The sequence below is a fragment of the Panthera onca genome, chromosome B4 (genome assembly GCF_046562875.1).
Source record: "Panthera onca isolate mPanOnc1 chromosome B4, mPanOnc1 haplotype 2, whole genome shotgun sequence".
NCBI lineage: Eukaryota > Metazoa > Chordata > Mammalia > Carnivora > Felidae > Panthera > Panthera onca.
In genome coordinates this window covers 118,972,497-119,000,175 of record NC_138345.1, presented here as the reverse complement: position 1 = coordinate 119,000,175, position 27,679 = coordinate 118,972,497, and the positions used below count along the sequence as shown (strand labels likewise).

Below are 27,679 nucleotides of genomic sequence, written 5' to 3'. Positions count from 1 at the left end.
TACTGCTTGGGATTCTCTCTCTCTGTCTCTGTCCCTCCCCCACTTGTATTTTCTCTCTCAAAATAAATAAATAAACTTTAAAAAAAAATACAAACTCTACATACCATTTGACCCAGAAACTATGCTTATAAAAATATGTCCTGGGTCACCTGGGTGGCTTAGTCAGTTAGGTATCCGTTCATGAGCTCACGGTTTGTGGGTTTGAGCCCTGAAAATCAGGCTCTGTGCTGACCGCTCACCTGGAGCCTGCTGCAGATTCTGCGTCTCCATCTCTCTCTGCCCCTCCCTCACTCTCACTCTCTCTCTCTCAAAAATAAACATTTAAAAAAAATTTTTTTTAAATATGTCCTAAGAAAATAATCAGACAAGTGTCCTTCGGCAATCTAATTATCTATAAGCCAACTGGTCACTATACAATGAAACAGTATGGAGCTTTAAAAATTTTGTCACTCTATGAGGCGCCTGGGTGGCTCAGTCAGTTGAGCATCTGACTTCAGCTCAGGTCATGAACTTGTGGTCCGTGGGTTCGGGCCCCGCGTCAGGCTCTGTGCTGACAGCTCAGAGCCTACAGCCTGCTTCAGATTCCGTGTCTCTCTCTCTCTCTGCTCCTGCCCCACTCATGCTCTGTCTCAAAAATGAATAAATGTTTAAAAAAAATTTTGTCACTTACATAAATTGACATAAAAAGATGACCATGAAATGTAGGTTAGTGGAAAAAAAAGATATGACTATTTCATTTTTTTTTAATGTATACTTATTTTGAGAGAGGGAGGGAGAGAGAGAATACCAAGCAAGCTCCACACTGTCAGAGCAGAGCCCAATGTGGGGCTTGATCCCACAAGCTAAAAAAGATCATGACCTGAGCCAAAATCAAGAGTCAGATGTTCAACTGACTAAGCCACTCAGGCTCCCCAAGACTATTTCTATTATGATCCTATTTTCGTTTTAAAGAATAAGTATATGTATCTGGGCAGAACAACTTAGAAAATTATACAAAAAAGCATTAACAATTGCCATCTTCATTTTCTTTTTAGTTTTCCTAAAGTTTTCCAATGAAAAACATTAAATATTAGAAATTACCTTTAAAAATCAGGAAAAAAAGTCTAAAATGGTGAGAAAAAACTGAATCCTGTCACACTATCAGACATGCCAAATTTTAAAAAGATGCACTGACCCAATAATCCCACTTCAAAAAAATTTTTGAAGGAAATAATGTAGGTACAAAGACAAGCAAGATTGTTCATTAAAGCATCATAAAGGCAAAAATCTGAAAACCTAAATGTGCAACAATTAAAGCAAATTTGGCACAGATATTTATCAGAATATCTTCATTCCAATGCAGATTATTAAATGTAAACTGTATTTTGCTAGGTGAAAAAAAACAGGGTACAACAATACACCCTTTTTTTAACCAAGAGATAACATATCTAAGCATAGACAAATTACTCAAAGTACATACAGTTTTCCAAAATGTTAACATTTTGAATTAGTTGAAGTAATGACTTCAAATATCATCTATGTGGTGATGATACCCAAATGTTATCCATAATGTTATGGATACGTTAAATTAAGTTATATTAAAATTATGTTAATCTATAATTTTTCCCCAGAAATTCATATTCATATATCCAACTACATATTCATTATTTCCAGTCAGATGTCTTAAAAGTATAAGAAGCAGTATATTCAAAATGAGTTCCTAACACTCCCTTCACCCCCTGACAGACATCCGAATCTCAGTTCATATCAACTCCATTCTTTCTGTTGTACAAGTCTGGAGTAATCTTGTAATACACACCAATTCCATCAACAAATCATGATGATTCTGTACCATCACTTTCTCTTTCCATGCTTTTTTCTTTCTCTGAGCACTTACTACTCCCAAAATAGCATAAATTTATTTGTCCACTATTGGTCTCCCTAGAAAATGTAAACTCAACGAGAGCAGGGACTTTGTGCCTATGGTATATGCTCACAATGGAAAACAATACCAGTACCTAACAGGCACTCAATAAATATTTGCTGAATGAATGAATATACTTTCCCATTCTTCATTCCTCTCAAAGTTTAAAATCCATACTGCCCAAAAAAGAAAGCTACTGGTAAGAAAAGAGTGAATTTTTAGGTGGTTCATTTACTAGATTTACTAAGGTACCTTTTTAAATCACTGTAGGTAAAAAGAGTAACAAAAACAAAAATACTTACATAGACTTTAATCTTATTTTTACAGGTAAAAGAAAATTCTAAACATAGGATGAAATAAAAGTGAGATAAAAAATAGTAATTTTTAAATGGGTCATCTTACTTTGTGCATGTTAGCACTAGCCATGTGGTAAGCCAGAAAATTGTACCAATACATGCAGTCCTCCTGATCTGGTGAAAGAGTATGTGGCTGGTGATGTCTCTGGAACTGAGTGACTAACTTCTTATGTAGATCCTGAAACACAAATGAAACATTTTAGAGGACAGAAACAATTTCATAACCTAAACATCACTATAGCTTACAAAGTTATTTAAAAATGTGCAGAGAATCAACCCAGAAAATACTTAATTACAAAAGGAAAAGATAGTAGCTTTACACTGGAGAAACTAGCAGGTACCACTTTAACCAAGTGATCAACATTAACATCACTGACAATAAGAAATATAGACTTCCTAATATGATGCACTGAAGACACAACATAACTTTTGTGGTATTCTTGACAAAAAAATATAACCTTAATATAGCCAGGAGAAACAATCAGACAAACGAAACTAAGAGACTCTATACAAAATAACTGAGTAGTACTCTTCAAAAGTAACCATGAAAGATAAAGAAAGCCAAGAAATTTTCATAGATTTGAGGAAACCAGGGAAACATGACAATTATTATGCAATATGGGGTCTTGATCTGAACCACAAGAAGGGCATTAGTGGGAAAGCTGGTGAAATCCAAATAAAATCTGTAGGTTAGCTAACAATATCCTGTGATTGTTAATTTTTTGGTTTTATTATAGTTACATAAGATGTTAACACTGGGGGAAGCTAGATGAAGGTACATGCATAAAACTCTCTTTAACCCTAAAGACAGTTTTGCAACTTCTATAACCCTAAAATTTCAAAGTTAAAAATTTTAAAAAAAAATGCACAGAGATGCAAGTACCTGAAGCTGGTTGCGATTCTTTTCTATAAGGAAATCTACTTGAAGATCATGTAAATAATAACAAAATGATTTTCCATTCCGATCACAGAATAAGAGAGACTTATTAACAAACTCCTGCAGTATGTCTTCAACTTCTTCAGTTTCCATGTCCCAGAGAATACATAACACCTGGGAATCATTTTAAGCATTTAATGTATCACAAAATTACAATTACCAGGATTGCAGATAAGACGTTAACACACATAAACATACACACAAATCATATCATAAAGCCCTGAATAACAGCATCTCAATTTCATATGAAGAAGCTCAACTATTTGTCAAGATAGAAAAGAGAGATAACAAAGTCAGATGCTTCTCCAGCTTCACTAGAACTGAGAAATAGGAAACTAATCTGAGTTCAACACCAAGCTCTTGATGGAGACTAAGAGCAGTAGGATTTTTACATCCCCCACACCTCCTCAGTGACATGGGTCTTAACCTTCCAATATCCTCTATAACAACATCCTTGGTACTATATCAAAAGTTCCATGTCAAAAATACCCAATGATGAGGATTGCTGGTCCTTCTATTACCTTTGTAGGCACCTTAACATCCTTTTGAAGGATGGAAAGATCTGTATAATAATCTTTGATGTCCTCTCTGAGCATTTCAACACTTATAGACATGGCTTCATCCAGAGCCTCATAATCATAAAATGAAGATTTCCTTATTCTCTTAAATTGCTTATTCTGAAGTTGCCTAAGGTAGTAATCCCAACGGTTGGGAAAATCACGTAAAAGTGCACCAATTAAAGACACTACAAGAGGAGAACCTAAAAATAAAACAAAACAAAAAACAAAGTCACTGGGTTAATACTGTGTCATTTCAAAATTACCACTAAGAGTCACATTATTCTTAAAAAACAATTTCTGCTGCATGTTACCCAAAGCCTTAAAATATTTATAAAACTTGGATTCACTTTATGCATTTATTCTAAAGAAGGCATTAGAAATAAGAAATATTTCCTTTAAGGATATCCATCACAGCATTATTTATTTATTTTTTACTTTTCTAATGTTTATTTTTGAGAGAGAGACAGAGTGTGAGCAGGAAGGGGGGGGGGGGGGGGGACGGCAGAGACAGAGGAAGACGCAGAACTCAAAGCAAGCTCCAGGCTCCTCGCTGTCAACACAGAGCCTGATGCAAAGGCTTTGAACTCACAAACTATGAGATCGTGACCTGAGCTGAAGTTGGACATTTAACCAACTGAGCCACCCAGGTGTCCCTCAACACAGCATTATTTAAAATAGTGAAAAATCTGGGGCGCCTGGGTGGCTCAGTCGGTTAAACTCAAAGTTTGTGAGTTTGGGTCTCGCATCAGGCTCTGTGCTAACAGCTCAGGGCCTAGAGCCTGCTTTCGATTCTGTGTCTCCCTCCCCTCAGCTCCTCCCCTGCTCATACTCTATCTCTCTCTCAAAAATAAAGATTTAAAAAAAAAATTTTTAATACTAAAAAATCTTTTTTTTTAAATGTATTTATTTATTTGTGGGGGGCAAGGAGGAAGAGAATCCCAAGAAGGCTCCCTCTGCACTATCAGTGCATGGAGCAGATGTGGGACTTGAACTCACAAACCATGAGATAAAGACCTGAGCCGAAATCAAGAGTTGGTCACCTACCCAAATAAGCCACCCAGGTGCCCCTGAAATAGTGAAAAATCTTAAACAACAATAGAGAAATGACTGAATAAATTGAAGTTATCACAATATTATGCCACTAATAACTTTTTTCAAAACATAGTTAATGACATAATATTCAAGATTTGTTATATGAAAAAAGACAAGATTCAAATTATGCATACCATTGTAATCTGAATATTTTTTTCAAAGTTTTATATGTCCTAAAAGACTGAAATACTCTCGTGATGATAATAATTATCAGGTTTATGGATAATTTCTCTTTTTTCTTTATCATTTCACACATCTTTTAAATGTTTCAAAATAGGGGCATCTGGATGGCTCAGTTGGCTGAGCGTCAGACTTGGGCTCAGATCATGATCTCGCAGCTTGTGAGTTCAAGCCTCGCATCAGGCTCTGTGCTGACAGCTCAGAGCCTGGAGCCTGCTTCGGATTCTGTGTCTCCCTCTCTCTCTGCCCCTCCCCTGTTCATGCTCTGTCTCTCTCTGTCTCAAAAATAAATAAATGTTTAAAAAAAAAAAAAAATTTTTTTTTAAATTTTTTTAAGTCTTGAAAAAAATTTAAAAAATAATAAATGTTTCAAAATGGACAAACATCACCTTCACAATTAGAATACAAATGAAGTATTCTTTTCTAAGATATTTTTTAAAAGTCAATTAGCTCAGGGGCACCTGGGTGACTCAGTCGGTTGAGCGCCCAACTTCGGCTCAGGTCATGATCTCACAGCTCGTGAGTTCAAGCCCCACGTCAGGCTCTGTGCTGACAGCTCGGAGCCTGGAGCCTGCAGCCTGCTTAGGATTCTGTGTCTCCCTCTCTCTCTGCCTCTCCCCTGCTCATGCTCTGTCTCTCTCTCTCAAAAATAAACAAACATTCAAAAAAAAATTTTTTTAAGTCGATTAGCTCAAAACGAACTATCTGATAGCAGAATGAAAAAACAAGGTCTGTTGAAGCATTAACAACAGTGGAAGAAATAATCTTAAGAACTGATAGGACTATTTACAATTTTAAATTTCTGTATGTCAAATAAAATACTACAAATGAAATTAAAAAGCAGACAAAAAACTGGGGAAAGTATTTACAAAAAATGGCAAAGAGCTAATAGCTTCAATAGAGTGCCAAAAGTCAATTAAAAATCTGCTATCACAAAGAAAAGTGAGTCAAGGATAATTTCTTAAAATGCAAATATTCAATAAACAAGTAAAAGGTTTAACTTCACTTAACTTCATAAAAAATGCAAATTAAGAGAACACCATGTTACATACAAAATTAGAATACTATTTTTATAAAATCAACCAAAAAAAATTAAAACTCTGATTCTCATATTTTTTGGGGCGCCTGGGTGGCGCAGTCGGTTAAGCGTCCGACTTCAGCCAGGTCACGATCTCACGGTCCGTGAGTTCGAGCCCCGCATCAGGCTCTGGGCTGATGGCTCAGAGCCTGGAGCCTGTTTCAGATTCTGTGTCTCCCTCTCTCTCTGCCCCTCCCCCGTTCATGCTCTGTCTCTCTCTGTCCCAAAAATAAATAAACGTTGATTCTCATATTTTTTTATTCTTTGACAAAGTCATGTCTTTATCTAATGTCTCCCACTAACATATCATGGGTGTTCATTAAATATTATTTTAATGAATAAATGAATACCAAAATATTATTATCTATTTAGGGTATCAAAGAAAAACCTAAAATACTCTAGGTTCTAGAATACAATATTCTAGTAAAGTTTCTGGATGTTCATGTGCTAAATTGTCATACTTATTAGCTTAATTTACAAAAGGATAAAATTAGTATCTCTATAACCCTCTCATACACAAAATAAATAACCATACCTTTACATTCTTTTATAATACTGTGAGCTTGTTCTGGCAAATCTGCTTTCTTCATATTAACAAAAAGGGATAAAATTTCAAGTCCTTTTTCTTTTCCTAAGCCACTCTCCACAGAGACTACATATTTAGGGCCTGTAACAAAATCACACGATATAAGTAATTTGGTTAAAATATATATAAATCTAATTGAATTAAAACATAAAGGTAGTAAAAAGCATATTAACCCTTACCCATTACTGAATCTGTAACACTCTTGTCTCTGGTTGTAATAAGAATCTGACACTGATTGTCAAAAGCTTTTAATACCCAAGGATCCCAAACATCATCCAAGATCAACAGAGACCTAATTTTAAAAAAACAAAAACTTGTATTAAGTCACTAATGACATTTATTTAAAGCTTCCTTCTAAGGTCTTTTAAAATTTACAAAATAAAAGATATGTATTTCATGGCTCCTCCCCTTTGCTATATTCGTTTCACAATATACTGATACAAATAAGGGAAAAAAAATTAGACTTTCCTCTCTTCCAACCCAAAACAATGAATGCATTTTATTATTTTCTTAAGTTTACTTATTTATTTTGAGAGAGAGAGAGTGTGTGTGCGCAGGGGAGAAGGAGAGGCAGAGAGAGGGAGAGAGAGAATCCCAAGCAGGCCCCACACTGGCAGGCTCAGTCTCATGAACTGTGAGATCATGACCTGAGCCAAAATCAAGAGTCGGAAACTTAACTGAGCCATGCAGGCACCCCAATGAATGCATATTAAAGTTAAGAAACCTATAAAAACAGAACCGTGTAGGTATTAAAAAGTGGTTACCAAGTGCCTTAAAAGAAGTTTCCAAGTAATGAGGTTTTTCTAATTTAGTCTTTAAGTACCAAAACCAAATGAGAAATGAGCTCAAGGTTAGCATTAGAATCAATCATATAACAATGACCATTTTAGCCTTTTTTTTTACCTACAAAACTAGCAATTTCATATGTTCTAACATAATGCACTAGCAAGAATATTACCTTTCATTTGGTACACTAGTGGGGGTTTTTTCCATCTATAAGTCAGTTTATTTATTCCTAATGAACCTCTGTGCCAATTCTTAATTGGTTTCTCCAAAAACTTTTTTGAACTCAACAGAACATACAGAGAAAAAAATACAACTAAAAGCTGATAGGGTAATTATACACTAGCATTTTTATACTAATGGCACATCACTTCTGTGCATTACAAAAAAAGACTCTGGGTACACATACAGCCTGGCAAATTGCCAAAGCATAAACCACAATGATGTTGATAAACAAAACGAATGACAGGGTGCCTGGGTGTCTCAGTCAGTTAAGCATCCTACACTTGATTTCAGCTTAGACCATGATCTCTCAGTTGGTGAGACTGAGCCTCATGTCAGTCTCTGCACTCACAGCACAGATCCTGCTTGGGATTCTCTCTCTCTCTGCCCCTCCCCCACTCATACACATCCACACACACACTTTCTAAAAATTAAATTAAAAAATAAATTTTAAAACAATTTAAAAAATAAAACAAAATGAATGACTTTACAAGCCATGGCCTGATACATGTGTTAGCATTTACAGTATTTTCCTAAACAGAAATCACTTTTACTTTCATAGGGAAGGGAAGCAGAACTAGGGAGAAGTTACTACACAAGAAAAGAGTATTAGTTAGTGGTCTCAATCCCATTTCCTCCAGGAAAATAGATACCAGTGACTATCAAGGGAAGGGGGCAATAACAGAGGGATCTGGAAGAGAAAGAAGCCAGAGAGAAGGGAGCTTGTCCTCTGTATTATGCATCCATTAAGAATCAACTACGAGGCTTTTCCCAAATTACTACTCTCACTCAATATTCTGATATTAATCCCTTACCAATTTAAGAATCACTGCCATACTCACCACTGTTACATATGAAAGTGTACTGCATCATCAGCTACACTGCAGCATTAAAAAAAAGTCCAGAGCCATTACCTAATTCTCACCCAATTTACTGCTGAACTCCCAAGGAAGGCTTTATTCATCATTGTACTTGCAACACTTGACCCAGAACCTGGCAGAACACTCAATGTTGGTTAAATGAACCAATGAAAGAATGGTTGTTAGATCAGGGAAATCAAAGTGATGACTGAATCCCAGCTGGTTAACTATTGATGATTATATTGTTAACATAAGCAGCAACCACGCTATTGTCTCCCTTCTGGCTAATGAAAATTGCAAAACAGTTGATAACAGCGCCTGGCACATAATTATAATCTTATTTATTGAATGAATTATTTAAATAAACAAACAAAACACACTCTTGAAGTACATGGAAGTAGAAAAGTTAGATATACATATATCCAAAATTTAATACAACACAACAGAAGGGTCCCATTAAATAAATAACCCTTTTACCAGGTGCCTATATTTATTCGGTCTCTTGTTCAATGTTATCCATCAGAAACAACAGATTCAGGAGCACCTGGGTAGCTCAGCTGGTTAAGCTTCTGACTCTTGATTTCAGCTCAGGTCATGATGTCATAGTCATGAGATCAAGCCCTGCATCTGGCTCTGTGCTGGGTGTGGAGCCTGCTTGGGATTCTCTCTCTCTTTCTCTCCCTCCCCCTCTCATTGCCCCTCCCCTGCTGGCACACACACTGGTGCACACATATGCTCACTCTCTAAAAATAAACATAAAAAAATAAAAAGAATGGATTCAAGGTAAGAAGCTTGCATTTTCTAGCAAAGATCGCTAACCAACTCACCTTCTTAAGAAATACTTCTTGAGCACCCCAGTGGTAGATAAGAGACATAGTAGTAGAATGCAAAGAAAAGTAGCAATTTTTGCCCAGTGGCAGCCACTTTTGTTTTAATACAAGACAAAGAACAGCAGAAAAGCAACGGTTCATTCTTAGATCTCTACTGAGGAGCAAGAAAAGGGTATGATGTTCTCAAACTGTCAGCAGTTAAGTCTCATTGGGACTTCATACATTAAATTTTTCTATCTGTACCGTGGGTGTTTACGCAGCATCAGAATGCGAAGGCGGTCTTTAGCCTCTTCAATATTGAGTGGAAGCCTCTGGGAGAAACTCTCATCCTGATCCAACCGTGCGCAAAGATTCTGCAGTTTCATCAGAAGCCCAGACTTGTCTTGTTTCCCAACTGAAACCCAGTGCACACCCCCTGGGAAACAACCTAGGAAAATAAATAATAAACTTAAGGCCTTTGAACAGGTGTCCTCCTTTGAAAGATTTTGGTGATTAGATTTGCTCCAATTTCAACCTCATCCTATCTTTAATTTCTCTTGATTCAGTGTATACATTTCGCTTGTAGAGTACTGTCGAGCTTTATAACCTGAATCTAAGAAGAGCTGAAGATGTGAAGAAACTGAAGTTTGAAATAAATCCGTTTATCGGTAAAATCTTACCAAACTAAAATTTAGTTTTTGTCCTATGTCATCAATGATCACTGTAAAACATAATTTCTCAAACTCAGTACTTTTGACATTTTGGGCCAGATAATTCTTTATTGTAAGGAACTTTCCTGTGCATCGTAGGATGTTTAACAGTCTCCCTGGCCTCTACCCACTATATGCTAGTAGCATTCCTCCTCCCTGGTTATGACAACCAAAGATATCTCCAAACATTGTCAAATGTCCCCCTGGGGGCAAAATTGCCTCTGACTGAGAACCACAGATATCCAGGAACACATAACTCACTCATTATGGTTCTCGTATAGAAACTTAAAGTAAGAAGTTAGGTTCAAGTCTGGCTCTACTGCTTACTAGCTATGCTATCTTTAGCAAATCACTTAACCTCACTTTCATTTGTTATACTGACGTATACTAAGGTATTATTTACCTTACCTATTTCAGAGTTACACTGAGAAATTAATAACATGTAAATTTGCTATGTTGTTAACCGTAAGGTATTATAACAGACAGGATTACTAGTGATATGGATCTGAGAGCACCTTGCAAATATTAAGCTTTGAAGTAGTAGGTACCATATAAGAATGGAAATTATTATTACTGTTACTTTCAACTGTTAACATCATTATCATTGCTAATTAAGCCACAGTATATCTTACAATACATATTTTTACTTACATAGGTATCAGGAGCCAAAAATCTTAAGCCTTCATAGACTATACTTAATCAGCTCCGTGTATAGATTAAAAAAAAAAAAAAATGCAAGAAGGGTCCCTATGTGTAAAATATGGTGAGCAGTAGCATTAGACCATACCAGTGGCATTAACCATAAAGATTTATATTAGGTAATCATAAATAGTATAAGAAAAAACAGAAAACAGATAAAGATTAATAAGTTATAACATACCAAAGGGCAATTTTTGTTTACTGGTATTTACAAATAATTAAGTACAAAAATCACTATTATAAAAACTTAATCATCCAAAAGAAAGATCTGTATAAATGCAAAGACCTACTTATGACAGATATTCTAAGGGTTCTACATATTAATCTATTTTTAATCCACATAGTAAACTCTCAGGAAGACACTTATTTTCCCCATTTTATAGATAAGGAAACTGAGGTATAGGGAGATTGAGTAGTTTGTCCAAAGTTACACAGGTTAATAAAGTAGAGCTGGGATTCAAACCTCCAGCACCACTGCTCATTCTAAACTATTCCGCCTCCTCAAGGATATTTACTGCAGCACTATTTTAACAGAAAAAATCTGGAAACAACCTGCAATGTCCACCCTAACCACCTCTTCCCAAGCCTGAGGCAGGACCAACTGAGGAAAGAGAAAACCTTACATATAAATGAAGTTTGGAATATTAAATAGGCCTTGACATTTTAATTATTGAAATTAGATTGCTGGAATGCAAACTGGTGCAGCCACTATGGAAAACAGTATGGAGATTCCTCAAAAAGTTAAAAACAGAACTATCCCATGGTCCAGCAATGGCACTGAGTATTTACCCAAAAAATACAGAAACACTAATTCAAAGGGATACATAGCAGCATTATCTACAATACCCAAATTATGGAAGCAGCTCAAGTACCCATCGATTAATGAATGGATAAAGATGTATATATACACAATGGAATATTATTCAACCACAAAAAAAGAATGAAATCTTGTCATATGCAATGACACGGATGAAGCTACAGAGTATAATGCTAAGAGAAATAAATCAGAGAAAAACAAATACCATAGGATTTCACTCATGTGGAATTTAAGAAACAAAACAAATGAGCACAGGGAAAAAGAGAGATAAACCAAGAAACAGATTCTTAACTATAGAGAACAAACTGATGGTTACCAGAGGAGAGGTGGGAGCGGGGATGGGTTAAATAGGTGATGGGATTTGTTTGGGATGATATATGGAACTGTTGAATCACACTATACTGCATACCTGAAATAAATATAACCTTGTAAAGAATAAAGTTACAGTTACATCAAAAAAAATTTTAAAAGAAGTACACTTGTGATGAGCACCAGATGATGCAGAATTGTTGAATAGCTGTATCATATACCTGAAACTAATCCAACACTGTATGCTACCTAACTGGAATTAAAATAAAAACTTAAAAAAAAATTAGATTGTTTTTAAAATTTGAAGTGACCTGGGGACTCTGAACCTGTACAAGGTGAGGGAAAGAATCAGTCCCAGGGAAGTTTTGAACAGGCAACACAGGAAAAAAGTTGTTTTTTGATTACACCCTATAAACTTCAATGCAATAATTATACATAACTAAACCTAGCAAAATTGCCAAGGTTTATGGTCATAAATTTACACTGGAACTAAGTTGGGTGATTTTCTTCAGCAAAGAGGAAGGAAATTATGGTCTGGATGAAGCAATGTGGAATAAGCAAGTAACTGTCTGGATGAAGCAATGGGGAGTAAGCAATTAGATCCCATCTCCTAGCAGAGAAGAAGCAATCAGCTTTTACCCAAGTAAGGAGAAACTAAAGAGCCAAGAGCATGTGCTGAGAAGCAACTGAATAATGGACAATAAAAACCTAGGTCTGAGCCTAGGAGGGTGCTAATGGGATAAATAGTGAGGATATTATGGAATCAAGAAGAAATAAGTCTTGATAGATCAGAAAACTGTAGTAGTGAACTTGAAGAATAGAATAGGTGGAGGTGGGCAAAGGGTAGAACCGGTTTAAGTTAAGATTTCAAAAGTAGTATAATTTCCGGTATTGGCAAGGACAAGGGTCCAGTCTGTGATCAAAGAAGCAAATGGCTAAAGGAAAATAAAGACAACGGTCACTGCAGATAAAGAAATCAAGAAACTGAGAGGCCAAGGTTTTGGATGACTCATCTATATAAATGTCAACCGATCTTACTAAGAGTGTCAACAGAAGAAGAGCTTAAATTTATAATTAAGAACTCCAATCATCAATGAATGAGAACAATATCATAACTGGGAAGGATCAGAGAAATGAACTTCAAAGGACAAAGACTTTAGCTGGAAAAGGGAGTATTAATGGTCTGGATGAGGCAACAGAAAGCAAGGACAACATCAAACACTTCCTAGTGCTTAAGTATATAGGGTGTAAAGGGAAAAAAGTTGCCAAACCATGGAAGGTAGCTATGGAGAATGTGGTATTGGGGGGGGGGGGGGGGGAAGCAGTGGGGGAATGCCCAATTTTAGATAAGGCAAGGAAATAAACATTCTCAGAACAGGTTGATAAGATAGAGTAAGATAGAGGAGTTTCCTGATCACAGAGGAGAAAACCTAGGGGATAAGACAGAAAAGCTTGGGAATGAGAGGAGGAAACCTAGATCAGAATTGGCAATGTACTAACTAGTAACCGCATGAGAATCTAAAAGATAACAAATGACCGGGAGATAGAGAATTCTGCAAGGAACTAGGGTAAAGACAGTGCTGTGAAGCATGGTTTGATTATCAGTGAAAGCTTCTGCAAGCTCCCTTAGACTTCCCTCAGTATAAGTCTACATTTATGAAATAGTAAATCCCTGAGGTTTCCCTTAGTGTTACAGCTGCATTCTGTGTGTGCACAGGTTTGTAAATGTACAGGAAAAAAGTTTTGGAAAACTTCACTGTAAACTGTTAACCACAATTACCTCTGCTAAAGGATTTAGAATTTAGGAGAAAGGAAAAAAAAGCAAGTGAAAAGAATTTTTACTCTTTTTTAAATGAAAATACTACTTTTGTAATTTTTTTAAAGATTTTATTTGTAAGTAATCTCTACACCCAATGTGGGGCTCAAACTTACAACCCCAAGATCAAGCATTACATGCTCTACTGACTGAGCCAGCCAGGCACCCCTACTTTTGTAACATTTAAAACAGATTTTAAACTACCTGTTGCTCCTAAGGTTTTATGTTTTGTTTTTTTTTAATGTGTGCATTCCATTTAAAATTCCTTAAAAATCGAGGCACCTGAGTGGTTTAGTTGGCTAAGCAGCCGACTCTTTATTTCAGCTCAGGCCATGATCTCAAAGTCCACACTGTCAGCACAGAGCCTACTTGGGATTCATTCATATTCTCTCTCTCTCTCTCTCTCTCTCTCTCTCTCTCTCTCTCTCTCTCTCCCCGCACCCCCTCCCCCCCCACGTTGTGTTCATGCACACTCTCCCCCCCTCTCTCTCTCTCTCTCTCAGAATAAAGGAACTTAGGGGGAAAAAAAGTCATCCCAGAGTAAAAGACAACGGAAAGTGTCCAGATGTAACTAGCTAATAAATTCCTCAGATTTAAATTTAAGTACCTATTACCTAGACCAAAGGTCTTTCTCTCCTAAAGACAAATACCATATGATATCACGTAAATGTAGAATCTAAAAAATAAACAAACAAAAAGCATAAACAGACCCATAAATACAGAGAACAAACTCATAGAAGGGAGGGGAGTGGAGACACTGGGCAAAATGGATGAAGGGGAGTGGGAGGTACAGGCTTCCAGTTATGGAATGAATAAGTCAAGGAGATGAAAGGTACAGCATAGGGAATACAGGGAATGGTATTATAATAGCACTGTATGGTGACAGATGGTAGCTATACTTGGGGTGATAATGTGTAGAGTCCTCAAATCACTATGTTGTATACCTGAACCTAATGTAACATTGTGTCAACTATACTTCAATTAAAAACAAAGTTTTTAAAAAATAAAGGCACAATAATATGTTCAAAAGCAAAAAAAAAAAAAAAAAAGTCTTTCTCTCCTAAATTTAAAACAAAAACATTAGGGCATTAGAAACATATCCAGGGGGCCCCTGGCTGGCTTAGTCGGTAGAACATGTGACTCTTGATCTCAGGGTCATGAGTTCAAGCCCCATGCTGGGTACAGAGTTTAATTAAAAAGAGAGAGAGAGAGAGAGAGAGAGAGAGACTTAAAAAAAAAGAAACACATGCAAGAAAAAATAAAACACTGCTAGCTTTACAAAGAAAAACAAAGAGACCAGATGACCAACTCATCTGCAAATCTCCTACCATCACGGTATAACAGTATTAATTCCACATTTCAGAAAGAATGTAAACATCTTGACTATGGGCACAAGAGGGAGCAAGTCAGCCTTGAATGAGGCTTACACCTGTAATTCATTCAGGGGAACTTATTCACAAAAACACTGCCTTTAATCAGAGAAAAGTAACCCCATCCTACTTTCACATGTGATTTGTCATGGTAGCAATTAAAAATCTAATAGCATCAAAGAAATCTTAGGAAGGACAGAACGAATAGTAGACAGCCTCCAGATAAAGCTTCCATGCTTTAAAAACTCAGCATATATACACAGCGATATCAATGGTTTATAAACATGTTAACTTCTCCAGGCACCTGGGTAGCTCGGTAGGTTAAACGTCCGATTCTTGATTTCAGCTCAGGTCATGATCTCACAGTTTGTGAGTTCAAGCACCACAGAGTCTGCTTGGGATTCTCTCTCTCCCCCTCTCTCTGTTCCTTGCTCTATCACATATGCTCTCTCTACCTCTCTCTCTCAAAATAAATAAATAAACATTAAAAAAAAAAAGGGGGGGGGCACCTGGGTGGCTCAGTCGGTTGGGCGTCCGACGTCAACTCAGGTCATGATCTCACAGCTTGTGAGTTCAAGCCCTGCATTGGGCTCTGTGCTGACAGCTCAGAGCCTGAAGCCTGCTTTGGATTCTGTGACTCCCTCACTCTCTGCCCCTTCCCAGCTCACACTTTGTCCCCCTCCCTCTCCCTCTCTCTCAAAAATAAACATTAAAAAAAAATTTTAAAAAACACCTGTGAACTCCTATTTTCCTACCCACACCCAAAATAAATAAAGGGTTGAACATTCGAAAGGAAACTGGGTTACTCGGGGCACCTTGGGTGGTTCAGTCAGTTAACCAACTGACTCTTGGTTTTGGCTCAGGTCATGATCTCACAGTTGGTGAATTTAAGCCCCGTGTCAGCTCTGTACTGACAGTGCAGGGGCCTGCATTCTCCCTCTTTCTCCCTCTCCGTCTCTCTCTCCTCTCTCTTCTCTCTCTCTTTCCCTCCCCTACTCAAGCTCTCCCAAAATAAATAAAAATGAACTTAAAAAAAAAGGAAATTGGGTTATCTAAAAATGTATAGGCATAAATAGTTAAGAATCTAATATTCTTTATTATTTATAATAATTTCTTTAAACACCACCCTAAGACAACAAAAATTCTATAAGAACCAGTATTTTTTTAATTTTAATGTTTGTTTATTTTGTGACAGAGAGCATGAGCAAGCATGAGCAAGCATGACCAGGTGAGGGGCAGAGAGGGAGACATAGAATCCAAAGCAGGCTCCCAACTCTGAGCTGTCAGCACAGAGCCCGACATGGGGCTCAAACCCATGAACTGTGAGATCATGACCTGAGCCAAAGTCAGACACTTAGCCAACTGAGCCACCCAGGTGCCCCCAGAACCACAGTGTTAATAAAGTTTGTAAACCTTACAGCTATTGACACTTACAAAAGAAAAAAAAAAAGGTTTCATACTACAATTAAATGGCAAAAATCCAAGATTCCTATATTTTAGAATGGAAATGAACTCCAGTGACTAAAATTTATCTTAAGTATCTACTCTTGAATTAGTGGATATACTAAAGCAGACTCCAAAAACATTAATGAACTAAATCTGAATAATAATACCATTTTAGAAGTACTTAAGCAAAATTCAAGAAGCACAAATTAGAAGACACAAAAATTCATTAATTTGACTATATCAGAATTAAAGATTTCTGTTAAAGACATCCAGGGCAAAGTTAATACAGACAAATAAAAAGAAGACATTTACATAATCTAAAACCAACAGCATCAAATATCTAGAATATAAAAGAAACTCCTAGAGAGCAAAGAGAAAAAGAAATCTCAATGGAAAAACAGACAAATGATACAAACAAAATTAAAAAAAGGAAACCCAAAAAGCTAAAAAGCTTCCTTAGAAATAGTCAAACTCAAGTTATCAGAGAAATGCAAATTAAAAGATTATACTTGCTGACCTAGCAAAAAATTATAAATCTAGATACCTAGTGTCAATAAGGAAGTGAGATTATAGGATCCCTCATACACTACTCATGGCAACATACAGATTGGAGGGCAATCAAATCTGATGTCACCATTTTCTGTAATTTAGTGATTCTGTTCCTAGGTACATACACTCAAAAAATTCTCACTTCTGTAAAAGTTCAGCCCAGCTTTGGTGGGGCTGCAAAGAGTTGGAGACCATCTATGTATCTATCAACTAGGGGAATAAACAATAAAATGTGCTAGATGCACCCCATGTAGGATAGCAATCAGGTTAACAAATAAGATATATACCCAGCAACAAAGATAAATCTTAAAAACAGTGTCAAGAGAGGTAAGAAATAGAATAATTAACGCTATAACATTTACACAAATTTAAAATACCTGCCTACAAACAACACATTTTACAAGAAAACATACATTACAAATATGCTTACAAAGAACATACATTAAATACACTGGAAGGATCACCTATGGGGAGGTGTGATCACCTATGGGGAGGTGATACAGTGATCAATATATTTGGTCTTCATCACTGTTCCCGGCACATAGCTGTAAAACCCTTGTAATTTCCCAAATAAGAGCCATAGGGACACCTTCTATAATATTTAGTTTTGTTCCCAGTTCCTGAAATAATGCCAGAGGTATAAAAGTGAAAATTATTCATATAAGACACTTTCAACCACACCTGAGTTTGTTAATAAAATTACTTTTGAAAAGGCTCAATATAATGGAAAAATGGGGACTGCTGCCAGGGAACCAACCATATAGAGGGTTGGAACTTCCAGCCCCATGCCCCAGATCTTCCAGACCTCTAGAGAGGGAAGAGAGGCTGGAAATTGAACTCAATCACTAATGGCCAATGATTTAATCACCTTCATTTTAATGAAGCCTCCCAAAAGGGGGGTATAGACAGCCTGTGCAATGAAGGTGTAGACAGAGTGGTATACTAGAGTTGTCAGGGAAGCTCAACACCCCTTCCCACATACCTTGCCCCTACTGCATCTCTTCCATCTGGCGGTTCCTCTTTTATATGCTTTTATAATAAACAAGTAATCTAGTACATAAAACGTTTTCCTTTGAAGCTACACTAGGGACACCTGGGTGGCTCAGTTGGTTAAGCATCCAACTTCAGCTCAGGTCATGATCTCACGGTTCATGGGTTTGAGCCTCGCGTGGGACTCCGTGCTGACAGCTCAGAGCTGGAGCCTACTTCAGATCTGTGTCACCCTCTCTCTCTGCCCCTCCCTCCCTTTCTCTCTCAGAAATAAATAAACATTAAAAATATATATATATTGAAAGTCACTCTAACAAATTAATCAAATCCAAGAAGAGGGAAAGTCCAATCTATAGTCATTTGGTCAGATGCACAGCTAACAACCTGGCTTGTGATTAGCATCTGAAGGATGGGAGGGATGGCAGGAGGACAGTCTTGCAAGATCAAGCCCTTAACCTGTGGGATCTGCCACTATTTCCAGGTACATAGTGTCAGAATTGAGTTAAATTGTAGAACACCCAGCTGGTCTTAAAGAATTACTGTGGAGATGAAACAGAAGAGGAGACACAATGGAAAAGTGTGTATTAAAGGAATGGATGGAAAGTGAGAATGGGAATTTTTTTTTTTTTAATATATGAAATTTATTGTTAAACTGGTTTCCATACAACACCCAGTGCTCATCCCAAAAGATGCCCTCTTCAATGCCCATCATCTACCCTTCCCTCCCTCCCACCCCCCCACCAACCCTCAGTTTGTTCTCAGTTTTTAAGAGTCTCTTATGCTTTGGCTCTCTCCCACTCTAACCTTATTTTTTTTTTCCTTCCCCTCCCCCATGGGTTTCTGTTAAGTTTCTCAGGATCCACCTAAGAGTGAACACATATGGTATCTGTATTTCTCTGTATGGCTTATTTCACTTAGCATCACACTCTCCAGTTCCATCCACAGTACTACAAAGGGCCATATTTCATTCTTTCTCATTGCCACATAGTACTCCATTGTGTATATAAACCACAATTTCTTTATCGAGAATGGGAAATTTTTAAAAGAAAACAAACATAGTAGCTAAAAGCTAAGTCTTGTACCAAAAAAAAAAAGAAAGAAAAAGAAAATAAAGAAAAGAAAAAGCTAAGTCTTACACAGACCCAATATGAAAACAGGTGTGAACTAAACAATGATTAATTCAATCCTCTATATATGAACATGAAATCTCAAAAAAGTATATGAAAGATATTAACTACATTATAAACTGGACTATTGCCAGTATCTTTGACATTTTCTCAAAACAAGGTGGTTAAAACTCTGAGACCACTATTTATACCATCTGATTCCTGGGTAATTAATTCCATAAGTTATTGGTCAATTTTAACCCCTAAAATTGAAAATTCACTTCAGTAATCTAGAGTGATTTAAACTGAGTTGAGCGGCATACTTCTAACCTTTAAATTAGTAAGCTATAAATATGTTTTTAAAAGGAAATTCATCATAATATTGTAAGGAAAATGCATTTCTTCACACTAAAAGAACTTAAACCAATTTTTACTCTGAAATACCCTTAGTGATCAACTTTGCAGTAGAGTGAGCGAATGAATAAATAAGTATTCAAATAAAACCTTAGCCATAAGACTTGGATGGAACTGAATCCCACAAACTTCTCTCTAATGACAACAGGGAAAAACCAAGGAATTGGGCATTTTTCTAACAAAAGAAGATCAATACTATTGACAAGGGCTGTGAAGTATACACCAAAGCAGGGTGAGTACAACAGATGTGCCCTAGCCTTCATCTTTCTAAATCTCTTAAAGGCTTACTATTTATTCCATCATTAATTTTGTCATCTCATCATAAACTCTTTTAACTGCTTATTATGTATTATAAACAAAAAAGTTATTAACAACTAGAAGTCAAGAACCATCTTTAAATTCCACTTGAAGTCACTAATGAATGAAGGCAACCAAAGACTGATGGAGCTGTCTATGAATACCTTGAGAACCCACCAGATTCATTAAGGTCAGCAGTACACCTGCGACATGTCCTAAACACTCTTCTGTACAGTATGTCCTTCCCCAGTCTATTCAATACCTTCACTGCTCTCCCAACCCTACCTAGTCTACCTAGCAAACTTCTATTATTCCTCCAAACTCCAGCTAAAATGTCATGTCATTAGAGGAGCCTGTCCTGTTCATCCTCTTCCCCCAGAGAGATAATACTTCCTTCGTTTGTTCTAACTTTGTACCACATACTTGTTTCTACTGCTCTGTTTGTCACATATAATTTGTTTACGTGTCTGTCTCCCCTACTTGACTGTGAATAAATTTCTTAGATGCACAGACTAGACCTTCCTTTTTGCCAAGCTCCATAGTAGGCTCTCAAACATTTGCTGAATACATGAATACCTGAAGCAAGAAGTCAGTCACTAGATGTCAAATGAATCTATAAAGCCTATCCACAGGGGCGCCTAGCTGGCTCAGTGAGTCGAGCATGGGACTCTTGTATTTATTTTATTTTTGAGAGAGACAGAGTGCGAGTGGGGGAGGGCAGAGAGGGACACACAGAATCCAAAGCAGGCCCCAGTCACTGAGCTGTCAGCACAGAGCCTGATGCAGGGCCCAAACTTGTGACCAGTGAGATCATGACCTGAGCCAAAGTTGGACGCCCAATTGACTGAGTCACCCAGGTGCCCCATGGGACTCTTGATCTCAAGGTTGTGAGTTCAAGCCCTACAGAGTGTAGTGATTTCTTAAAAAAAAAAAAAAAAAAAAAAAAACCTAGGGGTGCCTGGTGGCTCAGTCAGTTAAGCATCTGACATCAGCTCAGGTCATGATCTCATGGTTTGTGAATTCAAGCCCCACATGAGGCTCTCTTGCTTTCAGCACGGAACCTGCTTCAGATCCTCTGTCTCACTCTCTCTCTACCTCTCTCTCTCAAAAATAAATAACATTTTTAAAAATAAAAAAAAAAAGTAAATTAAAAAAAAGGCCTATCTGCAAAAACCCATTGGTTGCCATAGTCAATTCCCATTTTTTTCTTTTTCTTGGGGATTACATATAAGGTAGACAAGTTACTAAAAATTTTTTTCTTAAGAGAAGCCAGGATTTTTTTTTCCCCTCGATTTTTTAAGTAATCTCTATATCGAAAATCCAATATAGCGTTCAAACTCCCAACCCTGAGATCTAGAGTTCCATGCTCTACTGACTAAGCCAGCCAGGCGCCCCTAAAGATTTTTAAAGATAGACCACTGATGGAAGTAATTACAGAAATGGAATTAATAGTTTAATATAGGATGCCAAATACATGGGAGAATCACCACTAGGAGAATCATTAATGGAAATGAGTTTCCAAAACTCTCCTTCTCTATAGCACTCAACTGACAGGAACGTGTAAGTCCAATACTGCTTAAAAGACAGGGATATAAAGTGGACAACCTTTCAAAATCCTTTTTCAACTCTACAATCCCCTCAATTATTAAGATACAAGGGAACTAGATTCAATCCAGTAATAATAAGTGCCATCTAATAATGAATTTATTAGACTGGTTAGCCAAGCCTCTTTGTCTGGCTATTGGGGAATATTGGCCTGGAATTGGAGAATAACAGCTTCTCCAAGATGTTCACAACCTAACCTACAGAACTTGTAATCATAGTACCTTAAATGGCAAAAAAGGACTTTGCAGATGCAATTAAATTAAGGATTTGGGGATGATATTATTCTGGATCATCCAAGGGCCCCTAGAAGAGGGAGGCAAAAAGGTGAGAGTCAGAGAAAGAGAGGCAGTGACAGAAGCAAAGATCATAAAGAGAGAAAAAGATCTGAAGATGCTATGTACCACCAGCTTTGAAAATGGAAGAAGGAACCATGAGTCCAGGCCACCTCTAGAAGCTGGAAAATGCAAGGGAAAGGATTTTCCCTAGAGCCTCCAAAAGAAACTCAGCCCTGCTGACACCATGACTTTAGCCCAGTAAGAACTACTTTAGACTTCTCACTTCCAGAACTGTACAATAATAAATTTGTGTTGTTTTATGCCACCAAAGTTCTGGTAATTTGCTACAGCAGCAACAGGAAACTAATACCATGCTTCCTTAGCCAGCAACACATGGTAATCAAACTTACCATCTAAGAAAGAATGATCTCGAACAGTTTCTGCAGCTAAAACAGACTTCCCACAACCTGCCATTCCGTATATGATGACCCATCCTGGTTCACCATTTAGTTTGAAGAGGTTCTGCTGAATTGAGTTCACCAGTTTCTTCCTAGTAACAAAGACCACCGGCCTCTGTGGCACTCCACCTTCACACAGGACTGTCCTTACTGAAATCCAAAACAAAACAAGTATGAATGAACAGAACTTTGAAATGGTTACTCAGGTCATACCATAAAAGCCAAAGAAAGCAAGGCTGGGGCTTTAACCTCAGAACTTCCAAGAGAAGATGTGGCTAGCATACTAACCTCAATGCTCTGATTTCTCAGAACATAACAAAAAAAAAAACATAGGCCTTTCAAGATGACTACAGATAATGGAAAGCTCCATCTGCATCTGCCCTTATACACCCTATTCCTCCTTAACTCTCCAATCTCTTTTTCTCATATTAAAGACTGGAAAGGATGGTGTAAAGGAATATGGAGTTCCTTTCAAGAACATAGATTTCTAAAGATTCTTATTCTTTCCTATGCATGAGCTCAATAAACACAGAACTGGAGAAGAGCTTAAATAAAAGCCTAAAAATTGTCTTTTTAATCCCTAAAAATGTGTATTGTTCCCTCAGCAGTAGACAGCTCCCTGGGCAAGAGGAAAATGTGAGTTAACATAGGTACAAGTAAATATATTTAAATTGGAAAACCTAACTATAATTTTTTCACATGCATTTTCAGTGAACCAGTCTCTTCAACAGACTCCATTTAAAATACGACGGGGCGCCTGGGTGGCGCAGTCGGTTAAGCGTCCGACTTCAGCCAGGTCACGATCTCGCGGTCCGTGAGTTCGAGCCCCGCGTCAGGCTCTGGGCTGATGGCTCGGAGCCTGGAGCCTGTTTCCGATTCTGTGTTTCCCTCTCTCTCTGCCCCTCCCCCGTTCATGCTCTGTCTCTCTCTGTCCCAAAAATAAAATAAAAAATGTTAAAAAAAAAAAAAAAAAAAAAAAAAAAAAAAAAATAAAATACGATAAAACTGCAGCAATGTAGCACTGTCATAGCAATGTGATATAAGATATAATGAATACAAACCATATGAAGTTATTCCACCAACTGAATCTTTGCCACCATTCGAAGAAGAGATGACAGGAATGCCACCATGAAGAAGGCCAGCAAGATCTTTATACCCTTCATGTATTAGAGCATTGTAGAATGATATGTAGGAATAATTATCTTTTTTAAGTATCATTTTAATTAGGAGAGCTGCTCGTTGCTGCTGAGTGGGCTAAAAAAAATAAGTAGTTTAGTATACTACAAAGAGTATGTTTGCAACATAAATTAGTGGAGACCAGTGCAAGTTCTGAAATAAATTTAAGAAAACTTTTTAAAGTCATCAAATAATTATATCAAACATTTTAAATAAAAATTGGAAAGAAAAAAAAACTTTATAGCAAAGACTGCTTCAGAGGGCTTTACCTCATTTTTTACTTTTTCCTCCTCTGATACTGTTAAAACTCCATCATTAATCATACAATCCATGATGTAGGACGTTTTAATGTCCTTTTCCAGGGCTTCTCTATGTTGAAGCAAACAGTTTCGAGCTTTTGCATCCATCCTCTCTCAAATTTTTCTCTAAGCTGTCAACCATCAGCTATGGACAAAACATCAAAATTTTTGTCAGGTCAATAAAGATATGAAAAGATGTGCAACATTACTGGTAATCAAGAAATAAAAGATTTTTTTTTGGCAAAGATTTTTAAAACTGGACAAAACCCAACGCTTTCAAAGGTGTGAAAAAATGAGTTTTCATATGCACCACTTGAGGAGAGTACAAAATAGATATAACTTTTCTGGAAGGCAATAAGATATAAAAGCATTTAAGGTGAGTATTGTCTCTAACCCAAAAATCTCACTTCCAGAAATTTACCTTAAGGAGACATTTACATACGTATGCAAAGATATAAAACAAAACAAAACAAAACACAAAAAAGAGTTAACAGAGCTGTGAGTTCAAGCCACAAATTGGGTGTGGAGCCTACTTAAAAAAAAAAGTTAAGAGAGAATGTTTGGGTAAGAAAAAAACATGAAAACAAAACAAAATTAAAAACAAAAAAGATGAGGGGCACCTGGGTGACTCAGCTGGTTAGACGTCTAAATCCTTGATTTCCACTCAGGTCACGATCTCACAGTTTGTGAGATCGAGCTCTGTGTCAGGTTCTGTGCTGACAGCAAGAAGCCTACTTGGGATTCTCCGTCTCCCTTTCTCTCTACCACTCCCCAACTCGTACTCTCCCTTTCTCTCAAAATAAATAAACATTTTAATAGACACACCAAAAAAATGAAAACAACCTAAATGCCCACCAAGTATGGATTTAAAAAATTAGAGTATGTATGTAAAGTGGAATATTATACAACCATTTAAAACAAAACACATCTCTATGGAGTACCTGGGCAGCTGAGTTGGTTAAGAATCGGACTCTTGATTTCAGCTCAGGTCATGATCTCACAGCTTGTGAGTTCAAGCCCAGCCACCGGCTCCACATTGACAACACAGATGCTGCTTGGGATTCTCTGTCTCCCTCTCTCTCTGCCCCTCCCCTGCTCTTTGTCTCAAAATAAATAAACATTTAAAAACAAAAAACAAGACACATCTTCACGCACTGACACGTAAAGATGTTCACCACAAACTGATTTAAAAAATGAGAAACATGATCCCCAAAACAACACAAAATATGTTGGTATCATATAAACATATTGGGAGATGTTAGGAAGTCTATTCAACGAAAAACATTTTGGGTTACTTCCAAGTAGCAAGATTTGGTGCGTTTCCCCTTTTTCTTTTTTGTACTTTTCTATATAGTCTTAATTTTTTCAATACACATTATCATTTTTACAATTTAAAAAACTTCTTAAAAGGTGCCTGCGTGGCTCAGGTCATGGTCTTGCAGTTCATGGGTTTGAGACCCATGTCAGGCTCTGTGCTGAAAGTTCAGAGCCTGAAATCTGCTTCAGATTCTGTCTCCCTCTCTGCCCTTCCCCTGCTTGCACTGTCTCAAAAATAAAAATAAAACATTTAAAAAAAGAGTTAAAAAAAAAACTTATGATTTTTATAAACAGTGATCATACTAAAATCCTAATGTTTAGAAACTTGTATTAAACATTAAGACTAACCACAGCATTGTTGGTATTGAGCATTAGTTCTCACTCAAGGTGAGTGTCAGCTTTAGATCTTCATCTAAAACATATTTCTCACATGCTTACTCCACTGATGTTTTGGCTGTGCTAAGTATGACAAAGCAACAGAAAATATGCTTTGGTGTCATTCCTTGGATTAAGAGGACACAAAAAAAGAATATTCTTTACAGTATAATATTCTAAGTTCCTACCAACTTTATTTCAAATACAACACAAATTTTTCCATGGGTATAAAATCCAGATCAGAATGTTCGCAAGTTTTTAAAACATTAACAGAACTCTATCCAATGTAATACAGTGAGTGTCTAAATATATTAATTTATGGATTCAGTAAACATTTGAGTCCCTATGTGCCAAGCCCTGAAGTCTACAGAGATTAAATCATATCCCTGAAGGAATTCACAATCTAGTGGGAGAGAAAAATTTAAAGAGATAATTAAAAGACTCACAGAAGTTTTTTTTTTTATTTTTTATGTTTTTAATGTTTATTTATTTCTGAGACAGAGCACGAGTGGGGAGGGGCAGAGAGAGAGGGAGACAGAGAATCCGAAGCAGGCTCCAGGCTCTGAGCTGTCAGCACAGAGCCTGACATGGGGCTCCAACTCATGGAATGCAAGATCATGACCTGAGCCCAAGTGGGTCGCTCAACCGACTGAGCCACCCAGGCGCCCCTTAAAGAGATAATTAGAATGTGATGTCCTAAGTGCAAAAATACAGGTAAGTACAAATCATTTGGGGTGCACAGAGAGGAGGGATAATCATTAAGTGTCAACAATGACTATATACTTTTAAAGTCACAACTGTGGCACTTGCAACATAGGGAAATAGAGCATGTGCCTATACTTGGCAAGGTTCACCTTGACATCTCATGTCCAGCATGCTAATGTCCAGTATTAGCATGAAACTGAATAATAGAAAGTTATGATTGGAATAAAGCTATGATATTTTTTAAACATTAATAACATTTTATGATCTCAATTTAAACATAAATGTCCCCTCTGGGGCCTGGGTGGCTTAACTGGTTAAAGCCTCCGACTCTCAGTTTTACCTCAGGTCATGATCTCTCGATTTGTTAGTTCGAGCCCTCATCCAACTCCACACAGACAATGCAGAACCTGCCTGGGATTCTCTCTCTCCCTCTCTCTCGCTCTCTGCCCCTCCCCTGTGTTCTCTCTCTCTCAAAATAAATAAACTTTAAAAAATTTTTGAACATAAAACGTCCCTTAATTTTTAGTTAATTTTTTTAGGTTATTTCGAATTGCTAAGCAAATTGACAACCTGAAACTAATTTCCAACTTTACCCATCCCCATTATGTAAATTTTAAACACGTTTTTAAACTCTGCACAAATCATAATATTCTGAAAAAAATTCAGTGTCCCACTTTTGTAACTGCATCAAAATGTAAAAACAAACTCTTCAAAGATGTTAAACAGAAAGAAAGTAAAGGGCAATTTCATCCAGGAAACCAGTAATAGTTGGCTACTTCCTCTCTCAGTAATCTCTCTTCCTGGTACAGGAGCAGGATGGTTAGTTACTAATTATTCCTTGTCCCAGAATTCTGCGTCCCTGAAATCGGCTACTGAACCTCCAAAGAACCCAGCTCGGGCAGAAAAGCGAGGCACAAACTTACCCAAACCTGTGCACCATGGTCTTACTGGAAAGAGCAGCCCTGCGGGGACAGACTGGGAAGTCAAGGTGGGGGTGGCGGTCTGGGGAGGGAAGCAATGGGGGCTTCCTAAAAGGAATGTAGGGCGCGGCGCGCAGCCCCGGGGCAAGTCCGGGCCTCATAGGTGCCTACCAGAGCCTCCGTAGCCCGGGGCGCCTGAATGAATTTCGACCCCCCCATCCCCGGGGACCTCTGACTGGCGGAAAGGTAGATGTCACCCCCGCAGGCCGACCACACAGGCCTGGGGCGCCGAGGTGAACCCGGGTCCGAGGGCCGCCCTCTGGGTGGACCCCACCCCAGACACAAAGGGAGGAGGGCCACTCGGGCAGTCGCTCTTTCCCTTCAGCGGAGCCTGGTGTCCCTACGGACGCCGCCGCGGCTTCAAGTCCTCGAGGGTCGCTGATGGCCGAGACTCCTCACCTTCCGCTCCCTCGCCCCTTCAGGCCAGAAATACAGCATCAGCGTCCACTTGGTAACTCCCCCTCTTCGCCTCAGAACCGCGGAGCAGTCAAAGCCCGCTCCGCCCGCCCAGCCCGGACAGCGCGCGCCCGCGCACGCAAATAAATAACACTCCGAGCGCCCAGGACAGTACGCCTCCGCGCGCGCTCCAGCTGCTGCTAG

General features: G+C 37.8%; 1 protein-coding gene across 4 annotated transcripts in view; it reads right to left on the bottom strand.

Moving 5' to 3' along the window:
• The window catches only part of APAF1 (apoptotic peptidase activating factor 1), an 89,121-nt gene extending 61,454 nt beyond the window's left edge, over positions 1-27,667 (bottom strand). Inside the window, exons 1-10 of one of the 4 annotated variants that reach the window (XM_060656682.3) lie at positions 27,479-27,667; positions 23,673-23,847; positions 23,289-23,481; positions 22,180-22,377; positions 9,631-9,814; positions 6,872-6,984; positions 6,642-6,773; positions 3,718-3,956; positions 3,143-3,310; positions 2,306-2,437 (exon numbers count right to left, since the gene is read on the bottom strand). In XM_060656682.3, the coding sequence (XP_060512665.1) occupies positions 2,306-2,437; positions 3,143-3,310; positions 3,718-3,956; positions 6,642-6,773; positions 6,872-6,984; positions 9,631-9,814; positions 22,180-22,377; positions 23,289-23,481; positions 23,673-23,810 (1,497 nt within the window). In that variant the 5' untranslated portion in view covers positions 23,811-23,847; positions 27,479-27,667. The other 3 variants (XM_060656684.3, XM_060656677.3, XM_060656678.3) reach the window with 3 other exon arrangements.
• Positions 27,668-27,679: the final 12 nt, after the last annotated feature.